The sequence below is a fragment of the Saimiri boliviensis genome, chromosome 2 (genome assembly GCF_048565385.1).
Source record: "Saimiri boliviensis isolate mSaiBol1 chromosome 2, mSaiBol1.pri, whole genome shotgun sequence".
Taxonomy (NCBI): domain Eukaryota; kingdom Metazoa; phylum Chordata; class Mammalia; order Primates; family Cebidae; genus Saimiri; species Saimiri boliviensis.
In genome coordinates, this window is record NC_133450.1 from 204,778,728 (window position 1) to 204,806,091 (window position 27,364).

General features: G+C 42.7%; 1 protein-coding gene across 2 annotated transcripts in view; it reads left to right on the top strand.

Moving 5' to 3' along the window:
- Positions 1-3,756: 3,756 nt before the first annotated feature.
- The window catches only part of UGCG (UDP-glucose ceramide glucosyltransferase), a 44,829-nt gene continuing 21,221 nt past the window's right edge, over positions 3,757-27,364 (top strand). Inside the window, exons 1-3 of one of the 2 annotated variants that reach the window (XM_074395172.1) lie at positions 3,783-4,270; positions 4,650-4,745; positions 27,094-27,235. In XM_074395172.1, the coding sequence (XP_074251273.1) occupies positions 4,173-4,270; positions 4,650-4,745; positions 27,094-27,235 (336 nt within the window). In that variant the 5' untranslated portion in view covers positions 3,783-4,172. Of the gene's footprint in view, positions 4,271-4,649; positions 4,746-27,093; positions 27,236-27,364 lie in introns of both variants that reach the window. The other variant, XM_039475082.2, reaches the window with a different exon arrangement.

The following is a 27,364-nucleotide window of genomic DNA, read 5'->3' on the forward strand; positions in this document are numbered from 1 at the left end:
TGAGTACGTGATTTAAATATATATATATTTTTTTAATTAGGCATTTGGATATGAGTTAGCATATCAGGGGATAGTAACATGAACTCTAGTAAACTCTAGTCACTCCCTTGGACCACACCCATATATATAAACACAGGATACCAGTGGTTTATCCAGATCAAGTTCTGAACTGATACTTTGCCTAGAACCTTTGTATCATTTAAAAGCAACTTACGGTAACACGGTATCTTAGGATCTGAAGGCTTTTACAAAGTTACCATTTCATGCATAACAAACCAATGTAAGTTAATCACTTGAGCTGATAAACAGTTCAGGTATTTTTCTAGGTAATTCCAAACATGCTTGGCATTAGCACCACAAATTTCATGTCAATTGATTTTAACTTTGTTTATGAAACTTCAAATTTACTCCATTTCTGGAGCATCACCTTGTTTTCACCTTATTTTTTACGTTTATATAGGGCTGAAAATTTATGGTATACCTATCTTTTAAAAATAACACATTAACCACCAAAAATTGAATTGTGATTTTTTAAATGTTTATATGAAAATTCTTTATAATAATGATAAAGATGGAAAATACGTCTGATATTGAGATGAAAATTAAGCTGTTGACTGTCAAGTAGAGCATGGGCTTTGGAGTAGGTCTTTGGAGTGTGATTAGTTGTTCTAATATGTAATTACTCTAACTCTTTGGCTTAATTTTATAAGATAAAGGAGGAGGTATGGGAGTTAATGTGTATTCTTTCTTACAAAGAAAACATTTAAAAATATTTACAGACAAAGGAGAAAGCTAAGGAATTTTCTCCAGAAAATTTCAGAAATCACTGAAATTTTTCCAGTGACTTTTGTCAATAGATAAACATTTTATTTATTTATTCATTCAGTCAACAGATATTTATGTGCCCACAAAGTGCTAAACCCTGGGATCTGATGATAAACTGGTAATTTTTTTTTTTTTTTTTTAAGACAGAGTCTCACTCTGTCACCCAAGCTGGAGTGCAGTGGCATGGTCTTGGCTCACTGCAACTTCTGCCTCCCAGGTTCAAGAGATTCTCCTGTCTCAGCTTCCTGAGTAGCTGGGATTACAGGTGCCCGCCACCATGCCCAGCTAATTTTTGTTTTTTGTAGAAATGGAGTTTTGCCATGTTGCCCAGGATGCTCTCAAACTCCTGGGCTCAAGCAATCCTCCCAGCTTGGCTTCCCAAAGTGCTGGGATTACAGGCCTGAGCCACCTCGCCTAGCCACAAACTGGTATATCTTATTCAGACATTTATAGCATTTCCAATTTTATACACATATTTGTATAAATATGTATGTAGAACACCTTTAGTAGTAAACTCATTAATTATTTAAAGACTTTACTTTTCAGAGTAGTTTTAGGTTTACAGCAAAACTGGGCAGAAAGTACAGAGGGTTCCCATATACCTCCTGCATTCCCTCCACCAGCCTCCTTCACTATCAACATCCTGCACCAGAGCACCATATTTATTACAACTGATGGACATTTATTAACACACCATTATCACCTAAAGTCCATAGCTGACATTAGGATTCACTCTTGGTGGTGTATTTTCTATGGGGTTTGACTTATATATGACAGGTATACACTATTATAGGATCATACAAAATAGTTTCACTCACAGTCCTAAAAATCCTGTCATCTATTTGTCCCTCTTTCCTCTGCTCCATAGCAACCATGGATCTTTATACTGTCTTCATACTCTTCCCTTTTCTCAAACTGTTGTTTTAAAACGAGGTTTGGGTAAACATAGTTTAACCAGGGTCAAGTATAATATAACTGATCTTTAATCTACTGATTATATTCAATTTAGCAAATTTGTTAACTCTTAAGAATATCTACTTTCACATTTTTTTGGCCTCATTTTCTGTGTTCTTATTTATCATACTGTATAAAATCCTTCGTTGTAAGGTTCCAGAAAACGTTTTTGAAAAAAATGCAGAATATAACAAAATGCTTAAATTAAGCAATTGGTGTAGTTCCTCAAATCTAACAGGGCATTTAATTATAAGATGTAGCATTATTTTATATATCACTAAGATGCACTATTATTTTATATTTGAGTAAGAAAAAACACACGCCATTGGCTGGGCGCAGTGGCTCTCGCCTGTAATCCCAGTACTTCGGAAGGCAGAGGTAGGCAGATCACCTGAGGTTGGGAGTTCGAGACCAGCCTGACAAACATGGAGAAAACTTGTCTCTGCCAAAAATACAAAATTAGCCTGGGGTGGTGGCACATGTCTGTAATCCCAGCTACTAGGGAGGCTGAGGCAGGAGAATTGCTTGAACCTGGGAGGTGGAGGTTGCGGCGAGCCAAGATTGTGACATTGCCCTCCAGCCTGGGCAACCAGAGTGATTCTCTGCCTCAAAAAAAAAAAAAAGAAAGAAAGAAAGAAAGAAAGGATGAAAACGCATAAATAATGTAAACTCACCTAGGCTGAAGAAACAGTCCTAGCATCTTGTTGGAATGACTTAAAATGAGGACAGATAGTTACCTTACTACCCAAAGTGACATTTCTTTCCATTTTAGAGCTGTACAATTAAAAATTTCTAGTAGCTAGCCACAGTTAAAGTATTTAAAAAGAAAGGCCAAGCGTGGTGGCTCACGCCTGTAATCCCAGGAGGCGGAGGTTGCGGTGAGCCCATATTGCACCATTGCACTCCAGCCTGGGCAACAAGAGCTAAACTCCGTTTCAAAAAAAAAAAAAAAAAAAAAAATTAGCCTGGTGCTGTGGCAGGCACCAGTAATACCAGCTACTCGGGAGGCTGAGGCAGAAGAATCCCGGGAGGCGGGGGTTGCCATGTGCCGAGATCGCGCCCCTGCACTCCAGCCTGGGTAAGAGTGAGATTCCATAACAAAAAAAAAAAAAAAGGAGAAATTAACTTAGTGATTTATCTAATTTAATGTAATATGTCCAAAATATTATCTATTCAACATGCAATCAATATAAAATTTACTAAGGAGATGGTCTTCCATCTGGTGTACTGTTTACACTCAACTCCAAAGAGGGGCCAGCTGCCTTTCCAACCGTCACTTAGCCACACGTGGCTACCGTATTGGACAGCAGTCTTAGGGGATTTCAATATCAACGGATTCTTTAATTCTGAGTTTGAGAATTTCTTTTTATAATACACACGGTTGCTAAGGCGCTTAGAGATCTGTGAGGCGCATGGAGATTATTTTACTCGCGGGTCCGTTTTGATCCAAGATACCACTGCATTAAAAGCAGTTAAGAGGGAAGAAGGCAATGGGCAACCCTCGCGCCCAGGAACGTGGCCTGGAGGAGGGCCTGGCTGCTCCGATCAGTGCCGGGCGGGGAAGCTGCAGATACCGCGTTGGAAGTTGGATTTCGAGACGAGCTCCGGCAGTTGCCCGGAATCCGTGTCTTTTTTCTGGGGTACTCGGGAGCAGCAAGGCGGGAGGCAGGGAGAGCAGCCTCCCGGCCAGACACAAGGTCCCGAGCCGCCACTGCTGCCGAGGCAGCCGGGCCCAGAGCTGCAGCGCTTCCCGCCTAGGTGGGCGGCAGCGGGAGGTAGGAGCAAGAGGAAGCCCGGCCAGCGTCCCGCCGGCAGCTGAACACACTCTCCCCGGCGCGCTCGCGCCGGCGCCGCAGCGGGCGCGCGGGCGGCAGGGTGGGCGTGGAGCGGTGGGGGTACCGCCCCTGGGAGAGGCGGGCGCCGCGGTTCCGGGGGCGGGGCGCGCCGGGGAGTGGGGCGTGAGCCGCCGGTTTTGATTAGTGCGCGGAGCTGCGGCGGCGGAGCCAGGCGGCGGGGCTGCTCGGCCGGGATCCCGGCGGCGAGACGGGGAGGCGGCGGAGGTGCGGGCGCGCAGGTTCCGGCAGGCGGCCGCCGGGGTCGGAAGAGGCGAGCCGGAGCGCGGGGCCGCGGTCGCCCGGACCGGAGCCGGGAGACCGCAGCGCCCGCAATCTCCCGCGAGCGCGGCGAGGACAGCGCGCGGGCGAGAACGCGCGGGCGGGGGCGCGCAGGCCCTGCCCGCCCCTTCCGTCCCCACCCCCCTCCGCCCCTTCCTCTCCCCACCTTCCTCTCGCCTCCCGCGCCCCCGCACCGGGCGCCCACCTTGTCCTCCTCCTGCCAGAGCGCTGTCTGTGTTGGCAGCCGGAGCGGGCCGGGCCGGGCCGGCGGGCCGTGGGATGGCGCTGCTGGACCTGGCCCTGGAGGGAATGGCCGTCTTCGGGTTCGTCCTCTTCTTGGTGCTGTGGCTGATGCATTTTATGGCCATCATCTACACGTGAGTGAGGGACAGCAAGAGGGGCGCGGGGCAGGGGTCCGGGCCTCGGGGACAGGCGAGAATGGGAAACGTTTGCGCTTTAGAGGGGACTGAGCTCGGATGGGGGTGGAGAAAGCTGATCCTCAGGCTGTTGTCCCCGTTCCTTCACCCCTTGGACCGGCGGTGGCGGTGGGCTTCGCGGGGGAAAAGTGTCGGGTGACGGAAGGGTTTGCTGGGTTGCAGGCGACTCCACAGCCCGGCGAAAAGAGACTGCTCTTACGTGTCAGGCGGAAGGTGGTGGCTCGGTTTGACTGTGCTGGGGATTCGTGTGATTTTCATCTGGGCCGAGATGTATGGTGTATTGTTTTTTTTCTCCCGACCTGGGCCACGTCTCTGTTAGGGTGTTGATTGTGTCCACTCTTCTGGGAGCTGCTCACAGCTATCTGGACACCTCCCTGTGGATTTTCTTCTTCCTGGAAAGGCTCTATACGCTTAGGTAGGTGTGAAGCACCTGTCCGCCCTGAAAAATGTCCACAAAACCTCTGAGCTGGCGTGATAGCTTTGAGTCCTGTCAGTTTGGACATCTCAGCGTGGTTTTCTTTCCTTTTTCCAATTCCTCGTTTTATCGTTTTATGTGGATTTGTGCTCTATTCTCCGCCAGCCACATTTTTTCATTTTTGTTTAACAAATACTTCTTGAGGCCTACTAGATAATTCACTGTTCTTGGGCAGGGGACACGGTGGTGAGCAGGACAGAATTCCTGTCCTCATGGAGCTTACATTCTAGAATGAAGAAGCCGATAAAATCCAAATAAGGTTATGAGATTTTTAATTTATTTTTTATTTTTTTGAGGCGGAATTTCGCTTTTGTTACCCAGGCTGGAGTGCAATGGCGCGATCTCAGCTCACCACAACCTCCGCCTCCTGGGTTCAGGCAATTCTCCTGCCTCAGCCTCCTGAGTAGCTGGGATTACAGGCACGCGCCACCATGCCCAGCTAATTTTTTTTGTATTTTTAGTAGAGACGGGGTTTCACCATGTTGACCAGTATGGTCTCGATCTCTTGACCTCGTGATCCACCCGCCTCAGCCTCCCAAAGTGCTGGGATTACAGGCTTGAGCCACCGCGCCCGGCCTAAGGTTATGAGATTTTGATGACAAGTGTAAGTAAAATAGAACTGGGTGATGGGATGGATGGAGACATGGGGTATGTGGCTAGTTTGGTATATCCACTGTTGAAGGTGAAATCTTCCTTTGTAAAGAAATGAAAGAATTATAAAGAGCACATTGCTGATGTTGATTCACTTGGATTTTTAGTCTGGGAAAAAAAAGAACAATTGTATATAGTAATTGTTACTGTGAACTAGAATATAATATATGTTAGTGGAAGAGACTTTAAAAAATTAGTTACTTTTAGGGTTTTTTTTTTCTTTATTTTTTCATTTTGTTTCTCATCTGGTAGACAGTTGTTTTTTTTTTTTGTTTTTTTTTTTTCCTTTTTACTGTGGTAAATGCGTGCCTTTTCTTTTGGAAACAGTGTATTTTATTAGTCTCGTGTGGCATTTCCTGGTACTGAGAAAGATGCTGCTAGGTACAAGATACATTAATATTTCTTTGAAAGTGAAAGAAAACGTACCACTTGGATATTGTTGACTTTAGTTTTTGGAGTTTGTGACCTTAGTCACTGAACAGATTCCAGAGTTCATTTAAAATATATGAGTTCTTTAAAAAATTGTTAGTTTTTACAGTCATGAATTTCTACGATGTAAGGAAATTATGCAATAGAGAGAGATAAAGAAGAAAATTAAAACATGTGCACACCAATACTACATTACCATGTTAACCTTTTGTGACTATCTTTCCAGTTACATTTCTTTGTGTGTGTGAGAGAGAGAAAGAGAAGGAGAGGGGAGAGGGGGAAGAGAGAAAAGGACTATATTATGATTATCATTCTGTAACCTGCTTTAAAGTTCATCTATTTAATAAATGTTTCTAGAGAAGCTGTTTTGTGCAAGGCACTGTTGTAGTTGCTGGAAGTAAGAGCGAAGAACAAACATCCAAGGCCCCTATTCACATGGAACTGTCCTGTAAAATGTCATGACCATTTTTTTCATGTCAATAATGTATGATCTCTGTATCATTTGTAATAGATGCATGATATTTTAGTTTACCGGGTACTAAGATTTCCTTATTATTAATGATGGATGTTTAGGTTATTTCCAATTTATCTAGATTGCAGACAACACTGTGATGAATTTATATGCATACATCTTTGAGAAATGATCTCATTAGTTTAATTTCCAAAAGGGGAATTACTGGGCCAGAAGTGGTGCACATTTTAAACTTTGATATATATTGGCCCCGTAGAAATGTTATGTATATTGACAGTCCTGGTAACATTGTATGATGGCCCCATTTTGCCTTACAAACACTAAGTAGCAGACATTTCACTGTTTTTTGTTTTCCATTCCTTTAATTACTAGTTACATTGAGCACTTTTTAAATATGTTTATATGCTAGTTACATTTAGATGTAAATTACATACTCATAAGCCTTTGCCTGTGCTGTCATCTGTTGCTAAATTCATCTTTGTGATATAAAGGTTGTTTTTCTGTTACCTGTCATATATAGCATTCTTTTCCCCAGTCTTCTTTTTGTCTTTCAACTTTGTACATATATTTGACATGGAGAAAAGTGTGTGTGCATGTGTGTTTTAGACAGACAGATCTTTCTATTTCTTTTACATTTTCTAACTCTGTTACAATTTTTGTATCTTCTTTATTCCTCCAAATTATTATATATGTCAGTCTCTGTTTCCTTTTATTTTTTTCTTAATTTTTTCACGTATTACTTTTTTTGTTTTTGTTTTTTTGTTACATATATTACTCTTAATTCACCCAGTATTTTACTTTGTTATATGAGAGCCAGAGCCCTAATTATAGTTTCGTCTAAATATTTAGGTGCTTGTCCAAAATTACTTATTAAATGATTATTTGATTATTCCACTATTTTGAAATATTTTTATTACAGACTACATTTTTCTTTATACTTGGCTATGTTTCGAAGCTTCCATTGCCATTTCATATATGTACTAGTTTTTGTACCAGCATCCATTGTTTTTGATTTGTTTTGTTTTTGAGACAGGGTCTCACTCTCTCACGAAGGCTGGAGTGCAGTGGCACAATTTTGTTTTTCCAGGCTCAAGCCATCCTCCTACCTCAGCCTCCCAAGTAACTGGGACTGCCACCACACCCAGCTCATTTTGTTTTTGGTTTTTTTTTTTTTTTTTTTTTGAGACTGAGTCTCGCTCTGTCGCCCAGTCTGTTGTGACCGTGTGCAGTGGTGAGTGCAGTGGTACGATATCAGCTCACTGCAACCTCCACCTCCTGAGTTTAAGCAATTCTGCCTCAGCCTCTTGAATAGCTGGGATTACAGGTGAGTGCAACCACACCCAGCTAATTTTTGTATTTTTAGTAGAGACAGGGTTTCACCGTGTTGGCTAGGCTGATCTCAAACTCCTGAACTCAAGTGATCCAACTGCTTTGGCCTCCCAAAGTGCTGAGATGACAGGCGTGAGCCACCGTACCCGGCCCATGTTTGTGTTTTTTTGTAGAGATGGGGTTTTGCTATGTTGCCCAGGCTAGTCTGCAACTCCGGAGCTCAAGTGATCCACCCACCTCGACCTCCTAAAGTGCTGGGGTTACAGGCATGAGCCACTGTGCCTGGATTTGATATCTTTCTTATTGAAGTAAAAATAATTCCCAGTTTAATAGTGAGTTGTTTTCAAGCAGAGACAAAGCATTTTTCCCTCTTCTTCTCTCTACCATACTTGATAAAATTGCAAATTTGACATTTCAGCATTTTGAAAAGGAAGGTTAAAGAACTTTGGTAATAATGTTTTGGTTAAAGAGTATTTTATTAAAGAATATAATTTCTGAATACATGTCCTATGTCTTGTCACATTTTTTCTTGAAATTAGGTGAAGTATAAATATATTAAAATTAGCTGATATTAATACTCTCCTAAAAACTTAAGCTGGCAATTAGTGGAAATGGAGCCTATTTTCAAAAATTTATATAGCTCTATATCTGGTTGTCAGAGTAAAGAGTGTAATCTGGCCAGGCACAGTGGTTCACACCTGTAATGCCAGTGCTTTGGGATGCTGGGGCGGGTGGATCACCTGAGGTCAGGAGTTCTAGACTAGGCTGGCCAACGTAGTGAAACCCTGTCCTTACTAATAATACAAAAAAATTAGCTGTGTGTGGTTGCACATGCCTGTAATCTCAGCTACTCGGGAGGCTGAAGCAGGAGAATCACTTGAACCTGGGAGGCAAAGGTTGCAGTGAGCTGAGATCATGCCATTACACTCCAGGCTGGGCAAAAAGAGCAAAACTCCATCTCAAAAAAAAGAAAAAAAAAAAAAAGGAAAGAAGAAAGAGTATACTTTGGGAGGCTGAGGCAGGTGGATCATGAGGTCAAGAGATTGAGACCATCCTGGTCAACATGGTGAAACCCTGTCTCTACTAAAAAAAATACAAAAAATTAGCTGGGCATGGTGGCGCGTGCCTGTAATCCCAGCTACTCAGGAGGCTGAGGCAGGAGAATTGCCTGAACCCAGGAGGCGGAGGTTGCAGTGAGCCAAGATCGCGCCATTGCACTCCAGTCTGGGTAACAAGAGCGAAACTCCGTCTCAAAAAAAAAAAAAAAAAGAAAAGAAAGAAAAAAGAGTATAATCTATGGGCTCCTAGTTTTTAAATATGTCTATATAAATACTGTAATACAATTGCTAAGAAAAAGTGTAGAATATTTTAAAAACTAACTTGTTATTTAAAAAAATTAAATACAGCGTCTAATGGTATCTCGTTGATTCAGTTTTTTAAATTGCATCTTCTTAAAATGAGATAAAGAGATAACTATTGACCAGTGTTTTTAAATGGAACTGAATTTTATTAATACAGTGAACAACTCTTGTTCAGTGAGATTATTTGTTCTGATTTCACAAATGTCTTACAATTCCTGTAAGCCTACAATTTAAAAAGTTTTGTGACAACTTATAAACTAGAAAACCATTATTTCCAGGGTTTTGAAACCATCTCTGCTCACTGGTGTCTCTACCTATAGCTTTGCTCCTTCCCAGTTTTAGTATGGAACCAATCCTTAGTCATTTCTTAACGTATTTGAGATGGCAGATGTTTGTAGGATTTCTGCCTACAATGTTAAAGGTAATGTTCAGATTAGAATAATTCCAAATTCAAGAGTCTTATTCTTGAGATTGAAAATTTCCTAAAAATAACTAAAGATTATAGCCTTGGCAAGTTAAATAGTCTTTATGGGCTAAATTTGTGTGTGTTTAAGCCCTAGTGTGGTTTGATAGCTTGGGGCCCCAGGTGAAATTGTATGAAGTCTAGAACTGGTGGTATTCTTTCCCTTTTAGCCCCTGGGAGCCATGTAGCTGCTTGATGGATCAGTGATCTAAGCAGAAAGTTTGCCTCATGCTCTCTCCCCATCCCACCCACCTCGGATCATTATTATTTCCCTGTGTACATAAGGTCTTAATATTTAGCCCCAGGCTTTATCTTTTGACTGGAGGTGCCAGGCTAGTGTGGAAATAATTTGTGTGTCCTTAAATATTATTTACCCTCAAGTAAAACAGAGGTCCTTTTACCTGGAGAGGGGTGTGTGTGTGTGTGTGTGTGTGTGTGTGTGTGTGTGTGTGTATTTTTTTCTTCTTCTTTGAGATAGGCTCTCAGTCTGTTGCCCAGGTTGGAGTGCAATGGCACGATCTCGGCTCATTGCAACCACCCCATCCCAGGCTCAAGTGATTCTCCTGCCTCAGTCTCCTAAGCAGCTCCCAAGTAGCTGGGACTACAGGCATGCCTGGCTAATTTTTGTGCTTTTTGTAGAGATGGGGTTCCACCATGTTGCCCAAGCTGGTCTTGAACTCCTGGACTTAGGCAATCCACCTGTCTCAACTCCCAAAGTGTTGGAATTACAGGCGTGAGCCATCGTACTTGGCCCCCTGGAGACTTTTTAAGACTTTAAAAAGTTAAAAAAAAATTTTTTTAAGTTAATTCTACTTTCTACAAACATATTTCCTTTATTTATTTATTTATTTTTTTGAGACAGTCTTCTGTGTTGCCCAGGCTGGAGTGCAGTGGCTCACTCATGGATCACTGCAGCTTCCACATCCCAGGCTCAAGCAATCCTCCCACCTCAGCCTCCCAGGTAGCTGGGACTACAGATGCATGCTATCATGTCCTGCTAATTTTTGTTACCCAGACTGGTCTCAAACTCTGGGCTCAAGTGATCCCTCCAACCTCAGCCTCCTGAAGTTCTGGGATTAGAGGCGTAAGCCACTGCTCCCACCTAAAATATGCTCTTTCTAATGTATAGCAACTTCAATACCTGATACATAGTTTTTGAGTGGAATTTGCATCCTCATTATATCAGGATAACTGTAATAAACTACCTCTCAGAAACTGTGTTTTTAATGTAAGTTTTAGCATTTTGGAATATTATTTTTAGTTAGTATGATCTTTGCCTTAAATTCATGAATGCATTGGTGTTCTGAGCCTTAGTAGGATGTAAATGGAGAATGTCTTTTCTGGGTTTAGTCCCGAGGATGCCCTTGGATTGTGGTCAAACGTTGATCAGTCAGGATCATTGCTGCAGGGCTACTTTCGGGAAAATGAATGAGGCAATTCAGCAATTAAGCCCCTTTAACCTGAGCCTGGGAAGATACAGAATTAGACTATAGTGTGGTAGCTTTAAAGAGCAAAGTGAGGGGCAGTGTGGGGGAGGGAGAGCATCAGGAAGAATAGCTAATAGATGCTGGGCTTAATACCTAGGTGATGAGATGATCTGTGCAGCAAACCACCATGGCACATGTTTCCCTGTGTAACAAACCCACACATCCTGCACATGTAGCCCTGAACTTAAAAGTTGAAGAAGAGAAAAAGAGCAAAGTGGAAATTGTAAGATTTTAATATTCAGTGATGGTTCTATTGATTCATTATCCTCCCCTTTCTCTCTGACATCAGTGCAGTACACCTTCATATCTACCCTAGATATTGAAATTGTGTCTACTCGCTGGTATCTCTAGCTGCAGCCTTGCACCCCTTCAATTTTTATTTCTTATTGTAGCCTTTATGCTTCTGGGTTACTAATCTTGGATCACAGTAGCTTAAAATCTTACCATGATAGACACGCACAGCTCTGTAGGAGTTGGGCCATCCCTATGTTCCTGTTTCTTCAGCAATGTTGTATTCCTGGCATTTCCCTGAATGTGCAGTGTGCTTTCTCTGGAATTGTCTTTCCTTCCTTTCTTTTTTCTTTCTCTTCCTTCTTTCCTTCCTTTTTTCTTGTTTAACTCCTACTCATTCAAGTCATTTTAGACTTTAGTTCCTTATTGGGTTAGGTGGCCCTTATGTCTCTCCAAGGTACCTTAGATTTGCCATCTAAATTGCAAATCTGTGTTCAGTAGTCTTTTTTCCCAGTTAGATTGTATAAGCTTTTGTGGGTAAGGCTTAATGTCTTCTTTACTACTGTATGTTGGGCGTCTACTGGGCATTCAGTTATTACTTGTTGAGTGAATGATCTCTGAGCTTCGGTAGTATTAGTAGATTTTTGCTCGTTCATTAATTCAGTCTCAGTTTGAGGCCATTGTGATTTGAGGCAGATGGTCAGAATTTGATTTTCAGTAGCCATAGACGTTAATGAAATTCATTGGACCAAATGGACTCTTTATTTCACTATGCCTAAACAATTAAAGTAGAAACAGACCTATGTCCATAACTTAAGTTTATCCATAGATTTGTTGTTACATGTGACCCCCTCCTTCCCTTCCCCAAGATTTCTGAAGGCCTGCCTTGCCATATGTACCTTTACATTTAGATCTGTGTCTTTGGAAAATGCAGAGCCCACGGCTGTCCTGAGTGGGTTGACAAAGACAAATCAGGAGTATCCCCTACTTTTCCTCCCGCCACAGAGTTTTTTTTTTTTTTTTTTTTTTTTTTTAGATGGAGTTTTGCTCTTGTTTCCCAGGCTGGAGTGCAGTGGTGTGATCTTGGCTCACTGCAGCTTCCAGCTCCCAGGTTCAAACAATTATCCTGTCTCACCCTCCCAAGTAACTGGGACTACAGACATCCACCACCATGCCTGGCTAATTTTTTGTATTTTTTTGTAGAGACGGAGTTTCACCATGTTAGCCAGACTGTCCTAAGCTCCTGACCTTATGTAATCTACCCGCCTGTGCCTCCCAAAGTGCTGGGATTACAGATGTGAGCCACTGCACCCCTGCCAGAATTTTCTTCTATACACAAAATAGTTTAAGCATTGAGTTCAGATTGAAAAGGGGTAGCTTTAGGGAATTATGTGGAAGAGGATAGAGACTGTCTCGTTAGTTTCCCTTTGGTGGGAAAAGAGTGGACTTTGAGTTGTTGGTATGTTTGAGGATGTTCTGTATTTCTGAGCGCTTTCTGGTCGGTTCATATCTTCTGCTTGGTGCCTTTCTTAGTTGTTAGCAGCAAAATACCATGCTCTACCCATTTCCTATACACTAGAACTAACCCTGTCATCACCAAAGGGTTAATGAGTTGGGTTTTTGTTGTTGTTTGGTTTAGGAAATTAATAAAGATCTCCTGTTTGTTGTCTTTTTTTTTTTTTTGAGACAGAGTCTCATTTTGTTGCCCAGGCTTGAGTTCAGTGGCTGTCTGCAACCTTCGCTTCCTGGGTTCAAGTGATTCTCCTGCCTCAGCCTCCCAAAGTGCTATGATTACAGGCATGAGCCACTGTACCTGGCCATCTTTTGTTTTCTATGGTGGTGGCATCTTTTATATTCTATACTGTGTAAGTCCATTGTCTAGTGGACAGAGTTTGTGTTTTCCTATAGAGCTAACTCACTATTGGTTATTTTGCCTTCTGTGGGAGATTTTATGTTAGCACAGTTAAGCTTGCACTGGAAGGTGTGCTTTGCATAGCTGATTAAGCCCATTTTGAAGCAATATTTTTTTGAAATGAGAAGTGCTGTATGTAGTAAATTGGTCATGACACATACTGATGATAAACAGTAATACAAAGGTCACTAGTCACTAGAAGTTGCTGGCATGGACTATGTGAAGTAAGGGACTTGCTGATATAGCAATCAACCTAATTTTACATGAAATATTAACAAGCTTTGTGATATGGAGCAGGGAAGATGAATTCCTAGAGTCAGATAAATTGGTTTAGCAGAACCACACAGCAGAATTATAAAAACAACACATTCTAGGGCTTAAACAAGGTGAACTTTGCCCTTGTGGAATTCACATTCTTCCTTAGAAATGAGTGAAATTCTCTTTTTTGTTTTTAGAGACAGAATCTCACTTTGTCACCCAAGCTGGAGTGCAGTGGTGCAATCTTGGCTCATTGCAACCTCTGCCTCCTGGGTTTGAGCGATTCTCGTGCCTCAGCCTCCCAGGCAGCTTCGACTACAAGCACGTACCATCACGCCCCACTAATTTTTGTATTTTCAGTAGAGATGGGGTTTTATCATGCTGACCAGTCTGGTCTTGAACTCCTGGCCTCAAGTGATCTGTCTGTCTTAGCCCTGCAAAGTGCTGTGATTACAGTTGTGAGCCACTGTACCCAGCCGAGTGAATTCTTATTTTTTTGTTCTTATTTTTATTTTCTTTTATGGTAGCTAGTATGTAGCTACTGAGTGAAATTCCTGTGCCTCACTTGTGAAGAGCTGTATTGAGGTTGCTGCAGAGGCTGCTTCTCACCATCTGAAGGGGAAGGAGCCCACCCTTCTTGCTAAAGCCAAATTTGAACACAAAACTGTAAAAGAAGTTATTTAAAAATCACACACACCATTAAATCAAAAATTGTTGAGTGAGAAGGAGCAGGGGTTGAGACTAAAAGATAGGAAGGATAAAACAAATAAGCCAAAATGATGAAAAACACAGTAACAGTTGTAGACACTAGGATGTTGGGAAACCAAAATCAGCTAAGCTCAAATAAGGCCATCCCATCAGTTCAGAGCTTGAAAACCCTTAATTGCAGGGAGGCAATTAAGATTCATCAAGCTGCTGGGTGCGGTGGCTCATGCCTGTAATCCTAGCACTTTGGGAGGCCAAGGCAAAAGGGTCCCCTGAGGTGAGGAGTTCGAGACCAGCCTGGTCAACATGCAAAACCCTATCTTTACTAAAAATATCAAAAATTAGCCAGGCATGGTGACACATGCCTGTAATCCCAGCACTTTGGGAGGCCAAGGCGGGAAGATTGCCTGAGGTCAGGAGTTTGAGACCAGCCTGGCAAACATGGCGAAATCCCAACTATACAAAAAAATGTCAAAAATTAGCCAGGTGTGGTGGCGCGTGCCTGTAATCCCAGCTACTCTGGAGACCTACTCATGAGAATCACTTGAACCCTGGAGGCAGAGACTGTAGTGAGGCAAGATTGCACCACTGCCCTCCAGCCTGAGCAACAGAGCGAGTCTGTCTCAAAAAAAAAAAAAGATTCGTAAGGCTAAAGCAGCTGTAAAGGCCAGCAGAACCCCTGAATATTTCTTCCTGTCCCTTGGAGTTCTTTGAAGTGTTCCCCAAATAGATGTCCTTCTAACTCACAATGGAAAGCAGGACCCTGAAGGCCTCTCTTTTTCCCATGATTCATCTCTCACAACCTTTTGGACTTTAGGCAGGTCTAAGTTACTCTGAGAAAACAGCCCAGATAGTACCTGTGTTCTTTGTCACAGCTGCTAGCACGTATGGCCCTGCAGCAACATGCTTTGACCACCTCCGCTCCCTGACCTTGATGGTAGTGCTGCCTTAATTACATTAATTTTTTTTAAGTATATAGAGTGATTCTATCTCTTGATTTTAAATTGAGTTTAGAAATAATTCCTCAGGAAAGTGATGCATGTATTGAAAAATTATGGCTGGGTGCAGTGGCTCACGCCTGTAATCCCAGCACTTTGGGAGACCAAGGTAGGAAGGTCACTTGAGGTCAGGAGTTTGATACCAGTCTGGCCAAAATGGTGAAACCCTGTCTCTATTGAAAATACAAAAATTAGTTGGGCGTGGTGGCACACATCTGTAACACCAGCTACATGGGAGGCTGAGGCCCGAGAATCACTTGAACCTGGAAGACAGAGGTTGTAATAAGCTGAGATCGCATCACTGCAGACTCCATCTTCAAAAACAAGAGAAGCCAGGACTATGCAGCATCTTTGCCCAAGCAAGAACTCAGCTAATAGTTTAAAAGGAGAACTCAGCTAAAACAAAACAAAAAGCAAAAGCCAAAATGAACAGTAATAGCCATTTTTGATGGGTAATAATTAATGATATTTAATGTTCCTTACTGTCATACCTAACATCGCTTTACACTTTTGGATGATGTCTACAGAACATTAAATTTGTTCTTTGTTGTTGTTGTTGTTTTGTTTTAATAAAGATGGGGTTTCACCATGTTGGTCTGGCTGGTCTTAAACTCCTGACCTCAGGTGATCTGCCCGCTTGGCCTCCAAAGTGCTTGGATTACAGGCCTGAGCCATCATACCCGGCCAAATTTGTTGTTAAGTACATGTAATTTTCAATATAATGTTAACCTAAATATTGGACATAATTTAAAACCGTGCATGAGATGTGTTCATTCCATTTCTCCTCTTTAATTTCTCTTAATACACAAGAGTTGGTTTTATTTATTTGTTTATTTTTTAAAGCTCACCTTAATGACCTAATAGAAATATATAGGAAAGAGTCTTTCAAAATTTTCCGGTCCTTCCTTTTTGGTACGTGAATCTCATCAATATTTGATATTTCTAAATCTCTTATCAGAATTATGGTAATTCAGAGAAGTGCCATTTGATGGAAATTGTCCTTGAAATTAGCAGGTTTTTTTTCTTTTAATTGGATAGTAATAGCTATCATTGTACATTTACCTTGTGGCTTGATCTCATATATTCCTCACAACTACCAATGAGATAGGTACTATTATCCACACTTTAAAAAGTTATGATAAAGAAGTAACTTGTCCACAGACACACAGCCAGCAGGCTGGAATAGAAACCCAGGCAATCTGCCTGCAGCCCAGGTTCTGTATCTTATATACTGCCAGTGTATGTATACTGCCACAGGTAACCTAAAAGGACCCTGGAAGTAATCCATAGAGGTAGGGTATCTGTACAGGAATTTCTCCAGTTGCTGTGAATCTTAGTTTCTGATAATTGGCAACATTTAGGTCACTGTAGAGAGAGCGCCTGTCCATTCTCGTCTACTCTTTCACATTCTTACACCACTCGTACTGCTCCTTCACAGGCCCCACAGTTTGAGTCAACTCATAACAGCTGATCTTTCTCAAAGTTCCCACCTTGGCTTTTTTTTTTTTTTTGCGATAGGATCTCGCTCTATCACCTAGGCTGGAGTGCATTAGTGCTATCATGGCTCACTACAGCCTTAACCTCCCAGGCTCAAGCAATCCTCCTACCTCAGCCTCCTGGGTAGCTGGACCACAGGCACGGACCATCACGCCTGGCTAATTTTTGTATTTTTTGAAGAGATGGGGTTTCACCCTGTTGGCCGGGCTGATTTCGAACTCCTGAGCTCAAGCAATCCTCCTGCCATGGCCTTTACAAGTGCTGGGATTATAGGCCTTTTTTCATTCTTCAGTCATTCAGTCTTTCTAGACCTGTGGTTGTCAACTTTGCACTATGGAGTCACATCGAGGGCTTAAAAAAAAAGAAACAACTGCTGTCTGGATCTCACCCCTATAGACATGGTTAAATTGGTTCAGGCATCAGTATTTTTAAAGCTCCGCAGGTGACACGGATGTGCAGCCTAAGCTGAGAATGACTGCCCCAGGCTGTCTGTCCACAGTTGTGTCCAGCACCTGCCACCTCTTGGCTTCATTTACTTCTCCGCATAGCCCAGAGCCCACACAGTTCATCACTTCATTATCTTGCCTCTTGCCTCACTTCATATCTGTCTGCCCTGTTATCCTGAATCCATCCAATAATTATAGCTGCTCAACTTTGAAAATCCTGCAGAGGGTGATCACACAGCCATGTGGACTAATACTACTTACTGCACATTGGGAGTCTCAGGACTCAGCTAAACCTGTGTGTGGTGCTGTCTGGCAATGCTTTTTTTTTTTTTTTTTTTTTTCTGTATTGAGCTCTGACACCCATCACTTACAAAACCTCTCTAAATCTTCTCTGTTCTACCACATTCTTGGTAGATGACTTTAGCTCCTAGTTTTTGTTTTTTTGAGACAGAGTCTCGCTCTGTAGCTGAGGCTGGAGTGCAGTGGCACGATCTTGGCTCACTGCAACCTCTGCCTCCCAGGTTCAGGTGATTCTCCTGCCTCAGCCACCTGAGTAGCTCGGATTACAGGTGCACACCACCTTGCCTCGCTAATTTTTGTATTTTTAGTAGAGACGGGGTTTCACCATGTTAGCTGGGCTTGTCTTGAACTCCTGACCTCAGATGATCCACCCACCTCGGCCTCCCAAAGTGGCTGGGATTACAGGCTTGAGCCACCATGTCTGGCCTTTCACTTGTTTCTGATGCCTTTCTGGTTTGTGTGCCTCTCTTTCTTTTGGATTTTTATAATATTTTTCCCTTGCCTTCCATATCCCCTGCCTGTACTTTATTCTCTTAACTTCTATAAATACGAAAATGATCCTGATTGCTTCCTTTTAGCCTTTCATGGTTATTTCTTGTCTAAGGGATGAGCTCCAGGCCTTTTCAGCCTTGTCTGTGAAGTCACGAAGAATTTATAGCAGAGATGAGTCTTAAAGCAGTGCTGCTCAAGCTTGAGTGTGCCTGTGAATCACCTAGAGATCTTGTTAAACTAAAGATTCAGTTTCAGTACTTCTGGGAGGCGAGGCCTGAAATTCTGAAGTTCTGAAAAGCTCCCAGGTGATGCCAGTGCTGCTGGTCCATGGATCACACTTGGAATATGAAAGTCTGGAAAGACTGCCTCCTAGGGATAGTTAGATGCTTCCGTCTGTCTTCTCCCAAAGTGTTCTAAACATGCTTTGTTGATAGTCTGTTTTTGTTTTGTTGTTTTGTTTTGTTTTTTTACAAACTGGACAGAAGCCTTTATTCACAACTTTTCATAATTCACTTTCTAAAAAGACACAGACCGCGAGACACAGCGAAAACCCCGGGGGGCCGATGCCAGTGTCTTCCAGGTGGGAGCAGAGCCGTGCTCACTCGAGGGCCGATGTCTCCGGGGGCTCTCGGGCAGCACGACCAGACGCACCACTACTGTTCAATCCAGTTTTATTTAGAGCCACCTCCTCTTTTGGGGCCATCAGTCCTTATTTCATGCCAGATTTTCACTAGAGGCTCCCTGTTCTTCCAAATCAGTTCATGACCATAAGTAACATACCATATTCCAAAAAGAGCTCCTCCAAGATGTGCTGCATGATCAAAAACTTTCCATCCCAGGATCAATCCTGCTGTATCCATGGCGATAATGGCTTTTAGGCGATAATGGCTTTGCAGAGTCTTGTACAGACTTTACTTCTGAATGAGAGGTGGCCTATGCACGTGAGAACCACCTCTCCTATTAACACATGGAAATGCTGTCATGATTAGACACTTAATATACCCAGAGCCTGAAAATAGGAAAGGGAAATCTCCACATTCCAGAAATGAAGAGGGAATGTAAAGCAGTGGGTTGGTCTTGTCTGCCAATTTGAATCCCAGCGGGGATTTTATTTATTGGTATTTCTTCTCATTATTGACCATATTTTCCTGATTCTTTACATGCCTGGCAATTTTTTAATAGATGCCAGACATTTTGAATTTCACTGTGTTGGGTGCTGGATTTTTTGTTTTTCTGGACTCTTGACTCCAGCTCTTCAATTCATTTTCCCTCCCTTCCTTCTTGCCTCTTGCCTCACTTCATATCTGTCTGCCCTGTTATCCTGAATCCATCCAATAATTATGCTGAATCCATCCAATAATTATACCCTTCCTCCCCTCCCTCCCCCCTTCTCCCTCCCCCCCTCCCTCCCTCTCTCCCTCCTTTCCTCCCCCCTTCCTCCCTCCCCCCTTCTCTCCCTTCCCTCCTTTTCTTCCTCCCTCCCCCCTCCCTCCATTCCCCTCCCTCTCTTCCTCCCTCCCTCCCTCCCTTCTTTCTTGTCTCTCTGTGTTGCCCAGGCTGGAGTGTAGTGGCACAGTCTCAGCTCACTGCTGCCTCTGCCTCCAGGGTTCAAGTGATTCTCCTGCCTCAGCCTCCCAAGTAGCTGGAACTACAGGCATGCACCACCACACCTGGTTAGTTTTTGTATTATTAGTAGAGACGGGGTTTTACCATATTGGCGAGGCTGGTCTTGAATTCCTGATCTGTGATCCACCCACCTCGGCTTCCCAAAGTGCTGGGATTACAGGTGTAAGCCACTGCACCCTGCCTGTATTTTTTTTTTTTTTTTTTTTTTTTGAGATGGACTCTTGCTCTGTTGCCCAGGCTGGAGTGGAGTTGTGCGATGTTGGCTCACTGCAACCTCACCTCCCAGGTTCAAGTGATTGTCTTGCCTCAGCCTGCCCTCAGCCAATCAAGTAGCTAGGATTACAGGCACATACCACCATGGCTGGCTAATGAGTTTTTATATTTTTAGTGGAGACGGGGTTTTACCATATTGGCCAGGCTGGTCTTGAACTCCTGACCTCAAGTTATCCTCTTGCCTTGGCCTCCCAAAGTGCTGGGATTACAGGCATAAGCCACCATGCCCACCCTACCTTAGTTGTTTTCTGTGTCATAGGAATCACTATCCTCCTTTGCTTGATGTCCAATACCTTCAAAACTGTTGTCTCCTGTGTTTTTTTACGGATTGTTTGGATGTTTCAGGCAGGAGAGGATAAATCCAGTTTCCGTTTCTTCATCTTTTCCAAAAGTTGAAGGCTCGTGGGGTGGTGGGAAGAGTAGGGTTTTTAGTACTAGTGTGAGGACAGAGACAGTGCGGCACTCTAATTGCAATAATCCCAAACTGTAAGCAACCAAAACAGCCATGAATAGAAAGTAAAGTGTGGTGTATTAGCAAAAGGAATACTATCCTGTAACGAGAGTGAATAAATGGTAACTAAATGTAACAGCATGGATGAATCTCACAAACATAACGCAACCCAAAGAGGTCAGACGTGAAGATACATGCTGTGGGATTCCATGTACGTAAAAATTTAAAGGCAGCGAAACTGATGTGCATTGTTAGAAGTCAGGATGGTGAGTACCCTTGAGAGGAGGGCAGTACATGGGAGGAGACACGGGGGGACCTCTGAGGTTCTGCTAATACTGTTTTGTGATCTGGGTACTGGTTACATGAGAGTTTCACTTTGAGAAAACTCTTTAAGCTGTATGTGTGATTTTATAATATGTACATTATGCATCAATAAAAAGTACCCCCCTCACCACCACTTCTCCAACAAAAAGGTCAAGGCTGCAAGCCAAATGCATTATAGGAAGGTAAGAACTGGATTCCCAGCATAGAACCTGGAAAGCAAGTCATCTGCCCTAGGCTGAGGGTGGAAATGGACACCCGCGAGAAAGCCTGTGCAACGTGTAGGAATCATAGGCTGAAGTTCATATTGTCTAGGAAATGCAGAAACCCTGATCTGAGACACTAAAAGTAAAACTGGTTGGAAACCAGTAAAACCTGTTAAGACTCTTCTGAGCCACTTATAATACTGGCCCACTTTAAGGACTCCACCATCGAGGCCACTTTTGAGACATTAGGCAATTGATCATAATGCCTGTTCGTCTATCCTTCCTTCCTTCCTTCCTTCCTTCCCTCCCTCCCTCCCTCCCTCCTTGCTTCCTTCTCCTCCCTTTTTCCCTTCCTCTTCCTTCCTCTCCCTTCCTCCTTCTTTACCACCCAGCCTGGAGTACAGTGGTGTCATCTTGGCTCACTGCAACCTCCACCTCCTGGGTTCAAGTCACTCTCATGCCTCAGCCTCCCGAGTAGCTGGAATTATAGGCGTGTGCCACCACACCCAGCTGATTTTTCTATTTTTAGTAGAGATGGGGTTTTGCCATGTTGGCCAGGCTGGTCTTGAACTCCTGACCTCAAGTGATTGCCTGCCTCATTTTCCTAAAGTGCTGGGATTACAGGCATGAGCCACTGCACTGGCCCAGAAGGCTGCTTCTGACCTTGGAAACTTTCCTTTATTTTGAAAAAAAAAAAAATCACTGGGATTTAAATTTTTTTGAAAAAATTACTGAGATTTAAAATTTTTTTTTTTTTTTTGAAAAAAATCTCTGGGATTAAAAAAATTTTTTTGAGAAAAATCGCTGGGATTTTAGAGCTTTTTATTCTGTCATCCACATCTCAAACTCTCTCATGGTTTCTCTGTAGAAATCTGTAGATTGGTTTCCAGCACAATGGTCATGGCCAAAGGCGTTGTTTCTGTCTGTGGAATGATGCTCCAGAGCAAAGCTTTGTTGACATCTGTAAGAGTTTTGTAAGGAGAAGAGCTTCTGGGCGTGTGCAACCAAACTTCCCCATTAAGCCACAGCTCCTTGACAGTAGGGAATCCACCTGTTGCTTGTTGCTTCTCCAGTGCATACGATAATGACTAGTGTACATTTGGGGCTCTAAATATGTTGTTCAGTAAGTGACTGCAAAGTAGTCATGGAGTACCACTGTGTGCTGAGCCAAGTGCTAGAGGTGTTTTGTTTATTTGGTGACCTAATGAATATTCTTTTATTGTTTTGGCAAACATTTCAAGTAATTTGTACCAAGTGGCTTTGTTGGTTGCATTACGTAAGTCAAAACGTTAAGTCAAAACGGTATTCTGCAAGGTAGTATCTTGATCCCTGGGGTTGCCTGTTCGGTTTTGGAAACAAAATATTAGAGAGAGACAAGGACAGAGGGGAGGCACAATTTTTTTTTTTTTTTTTAAGGTTCTGTGATATAGTCTGGCTTATTTTGAGTAGAAATTTCAGATACAGTACTTGACAGTTCTCTTCATCCATAAACCTAGAGAGGGCTTTGTGGCTGTTGGGAGAGTCAGAATGAGTCTATGATAAATTACCCCATTCTCAATACAAAAAGTTCTTCAGAGGAAAGGAGGTGTATCTAAGAGTATTCAAAGTAAAACATCCTGGGAGAAGGGAAAAATAGGATCTACTCTAAACTTTACCCAAATGTAATCGCCTCTAGACTATTCAGTACTTTAGATGACTTTGTTGCTGCTGTGTTTAATCTAAAGCCTTGCCACAGGCACTGAGATTATTAGTGGGCCAGATTTCTTTTTTTTTTTTGAGACAGAGTTTCGCTCTTGTTACCCAGGCTGGAGTGCAATGGCACGATCTCGGCTCACCGCAACCTCCACCTCCTGGGTTCAGGCAATTCTCCTGCCTCAGCCTCCTGAGTAGCTGGGATTACAGGCACGTGCCACCATGCCCAGCTAAAGTGGGCCAGATTTCTGTTATTTGGTCAGCATTTCACCTGCATGTTTTGTTACAGTTTAATGGCACTTAAAGATCACACAGGGCGACCAACAGATAAAAATCACTGGCATTTTAGAGCTGCTTCTTCTGTCATCCACAGCTCAAACTTTTTCGTGGTTTCTGTGTCTTTGCCTGTCCCTATCTCTGGGCTGCATTCTGGGTAGTTTCTTATAATCTAGAGTCCAATTCTTTCATAAACTGTGAGTATGCAAGATTCTGTGTTACTTATCTTTTGAGTTTCTGATGTCAGTGTCATTTCGAGAACTTGTGTGGTTCTTTTCATATTACTTGTGGTCAAATATGATGATTCTCCTCATTTCCTTCTCTTCTCTTGGGTTTTGTTCAGGTACACAGGTAAGTTTCATTCTCGGCCCAAACCCATATGGTGAGGTGTTCTCCAATAAGACTTTTTTCTTTTTTTGTTTTTGTTTTTATTTGAAAACATGCTCTGTCGCCCATGCTGAAGTGCGATGGTGCGATCTCAGCTCACTGCAGACTCTGCCTCCCAGGTTCAAGCGATTCTCGGACCTTAGCCTCCCGAGTAGCTGGGACCACAGGTGCATACCACCGTGCCTGCTCACATTTTGTAAGTTTTAGTAGAGACGGAGTTTCACCATGTTGACCAGGCTGGTCTCAAACTCCTGACCTCAAGTGATCCGCCTTTGAAAGCGCTGGGATTGCAGGCATGAGCCACTGTGCCCGGCCTGTCTTTTTTCTTATATTCTGTTTCACTGAGGATTGAATCCAACGTTAAATAGCATCCGCATCTTCCCTCTGTGGACCAGGATTTTTCTGCTTGCCTTTCAGGAGTCCAGATTTATACAAAGCTCAGAACAGTTGTCCTGTCATTCTTATCTCAGGCTTCTCTCCATCTCCAGGTCACCAGGGACCAATAGATGGTCAGGAGGCAAGCATGGACTCCAACATTCACTGAGAGATTTTTTCTCATTTCTGATCTTAGAGCCTCTTCTTTATTTTCCTAATGATTAAATTATGTATTTAAAAACATGCTTTTACTACACTTGTATTAAAAAGGAAGAGAGAAAAGTATCTATTAATATGTACATATATAATAGATACCATAAATATGTATATATATTTATATTTTGACTTGTACATGCATTTTTAAAACCTCTGGAAGGACAGTGAACTACTAATGCTGGGGACGCAGTAATGGAAACAGGAAGATGTGGGGGCATTGGTGACAGATTTCTTTTATGAGACCCTCTTAATATTTTTGGTGATTTGAACCATGTGAATATATTACCGGTTCAGGGGCTGAACATGGTGGTGGCTCATGCCTGTAATCCCAGCACTTTGGGAAGCCAAGGCAGGAGGATTCCTTGAGCCCAGGAGTTCAAGACCAGCCTGGGCAATATAGGGAGACACCATCTCCATAACAGAATAAAAAATTAGCCTGGTGTGGTGGTGTGTACCTGTCGTTTCAGCTACTGGGAAGGCTGAGGTGGCAGGATTGCTTGAGCTCGGGAGTTGCAGATAATCATGCCACTGCACTCCAGCCTGAGCAACAGAACAAGACCCTGTCTCATATATATACATCTGGTTCAGTCAACCGATTGTGTAATATAAATTTTTTCCCCAACAGTCTAGATGTTCTTTACTGGGTGGGTTTCAGGCATCTAGTCTGATATTTTGTTGGAAATAAAAGTGATTACTTCTATGGTTTATCCTTTTTTTTCTTTTGAGATGGAGTCTTGCTCTGTCACCAGGCTGGAGTGCAGTGGCACAATCTCAGCTCACTGCAACCTCCGCTTACTGGTTTCAAGCAATTCTTCTGCCTCAGCCTCCCGAGTAGCTTGGGACTACAAGCGTGTGCTACCACACCCAGCTAATTTTTGTATTTTTAGTAGAGATGGTTTCATCATGGCCAGGATGATCTCAACCTCTTGACCTCGTGATCCACCCACCTCCACCCACCTCCGCCTCTCAAAGTGCTGGGATTACAGGCGTGAGCCACCACGCCCAGCCCCTTCTGTGGTTTATATGCATTTTAGATCATGGTTTTGCCTGTGTCTAGTCCTCTAGATAAACTTCGTAGATCAATATTTTCCAAACTATCTGTGGCAAAGCAGTTGTTCTTTAAATTTTTCCTATCTGGCCAGGTGCATTGGCTCACTCCTGTAATCCTAGTGCTTTGGGAGGACAAGGTGGGCCGATCACTTGAGGTCAGGAGTTTGAAACCAGCCTGGCCAACATGGTGAAACCCTGTCTCTACTAAAAATACAAAAAATTAGCTGGGCATGGTGGTGCACACCTGTAATCCCAGCTACTGGGGAGGCTGAGGCAGGAGAATCACTTGAACCTGGGAGACGAAGGTTGCAGTGGCTGAGATCACACCACCGCACTCCAGCTTGGGTGGCAGAGCAAAACTCTGTCTTTAAAAAAAAAAAAAAAAAAAAAAATCCAATCTGTCATGAGCTGATATTTTGGTAAACTATGCTAAAAATAAATTGCCAATCACATGCTTGATGTCATGGCAATGTTAAATTGCTATACAAGTTTCTAAAAGGTTTCACTTAATTGTTTCTCATTTGCAAACCAGTAAAAAGCAACTGCTAGACCAGACCTCACTTTAACGCTGTGATAGATAGTGCTCCAGTATTTTCTGGTACTTGGTGTATCAGAAGTTGTTGTGACCCTGTTCTTTAAATTTCTTGTTGATTTTAAACTTTTTCCATTGTAAACCCCGGGTGTGTGTGTGTGTGTAAAACTGTTTGTATAGCTTTGTCTAAAACATTAGATGTTTGCTGCAGCACACACCTGCCTTAGTTAGAAACCAAGCCTGTGGCTAACTGATCTGGGTTGTGGCACTGGTGTCCCTCTAAAAGTCATTCCTAGTTTAATAGTGGATTTTATGAAATCAAGATGCATTGATGCAAGTATTTTTTGATCATCTAGAAGTTCTCATTAGTTGATTTTCACAGTAAGTCAGAGCTGCCATCTGGCTGGCAGCAATTGTAAGGTACCGTTGATGTCAGAGATGTTAAAATGTGGAAGAACGTATGTCTTAGAATATCTTGCAGATGGACCCATGATCGTTCTAGTGTCTAATTACTGTCAAATGCTTGGAGACTTGCTTATGAGAAGTATTTGCCATGTACTAGGAGGAAGCCTTCAGTGGCTTCCTTTAGAAACTTCTCCACTGTACTGAGTGGCATCTTGTGACAGCCTGATGTTAGCTGGGGCACGTTCTCTCTTCTCCATCATTGTTTCTTTTTTTTTGAGACGGAGTCTTGCTCTGTCGCCCAGGTTGGAGTGCAGCAGCAGAATATTGGCTCACTGCACCTTCCACCTGCTGGGTTCAAGCAATTCTTCTACCTCAGCGTCCCAAGTAGCTGGGATTACAGGCACCTGCCACCATGCCTGGCTAATTTTTTTTTTTTTTTTTTTTGGTAGAGATAGGGTTTCATCATGTTGACCACACTGATCTCGAACTCCTGACCTCAAGTGATCTACCTGCCTTGGCCCTGCAGTGTGCTGGTATTACAGGTGTGAGCCATCGTGCCTGGCTGGCATTGCTTCTTTCATTAGGAGCCCTGCTGTGCTACAGCATCCTTGCAATGGACCAGCAGTGAGAACGTTGGCCAGTTGGTCACTTACCTGTTAACTGGTGGCACTGGTATATCTTCCAGTGTCGTTAATAGACATTTTTCTCATCATTGAGTTTTTTCCTTAGGTTCAGCTTCCTTCTGTTCTACCCCTGCCATTCTGACCTTCTTAATATTGGGAGTTCCAGTTATCACATTACTTGCTTGCCATGCAGTCTGCTTGACACTTCTTTGCATTGTATATTATCTCACTGCAAAGAAATTTCTCAGAATGTTCTGGTTATTTTTTCCATAATTTTCTGCTGCAGACGGGGTTATATTTTACCTGCTTTTGTAGTTCTGTGGCCACTTCAGTGGCAATTTAAGATGAAGAGCAGTTAATCTTCAGGCTAACACTGCCATTCATTTCTTCACCATGTATTTCATTGAATGCCTGTGCTATACCTGGCTGGCATAGTTCTGTGAATACAGCAATAGTCAGAGAGTAAGTACATCAAGAGTATTCAATCTTTTGGCTTCCCTGGGCCACATTGGAAAAAGAATAATTGTCTTGGGTCACACAAAATGCACTGACACTAACAATAGCTCATGAGTTAAAACAAAAATCGCAAAAACATCTCATAATGTTTTAAGAAAGTTTACAAATTTGTGTCAGACCGCATTCAAAGCCAGGCTTACCTGGTTCTCCTTCCCTTCATGTTCAGATCTTCTTGTAGAAAGATGTCAGCTTTCAAAAATCTTAACTTAGAATTTAGTGATTTATTGATAGCTTGTAAGTGCTTTGATTGGATACATTTCATACTAATGTATTCTATAGAAATAATTTATTTATCATTTGCCTTTTAGCCGATTACACCTCAACAAGAAGGCAGCTGACAAACAGCCTTATAGCAAGCTCCCAGGCGTCTCTCTTCTGAAGCCCCTGAAAGGGGTGGATCCTAACTTAATCAACAACCTGGAAACATTCTTTGAATTGGATTATCCCAAAGTGAGTACAGTGTTGAATTCATTAGGAATGGGCTAGACCATGGTTTTTTGTTTTCTTTTGTTCCCTTCATGATAAACATTTAGGGATTTCAACACTATATAAGGTGAAGGTACTAAAAATTCATGATGA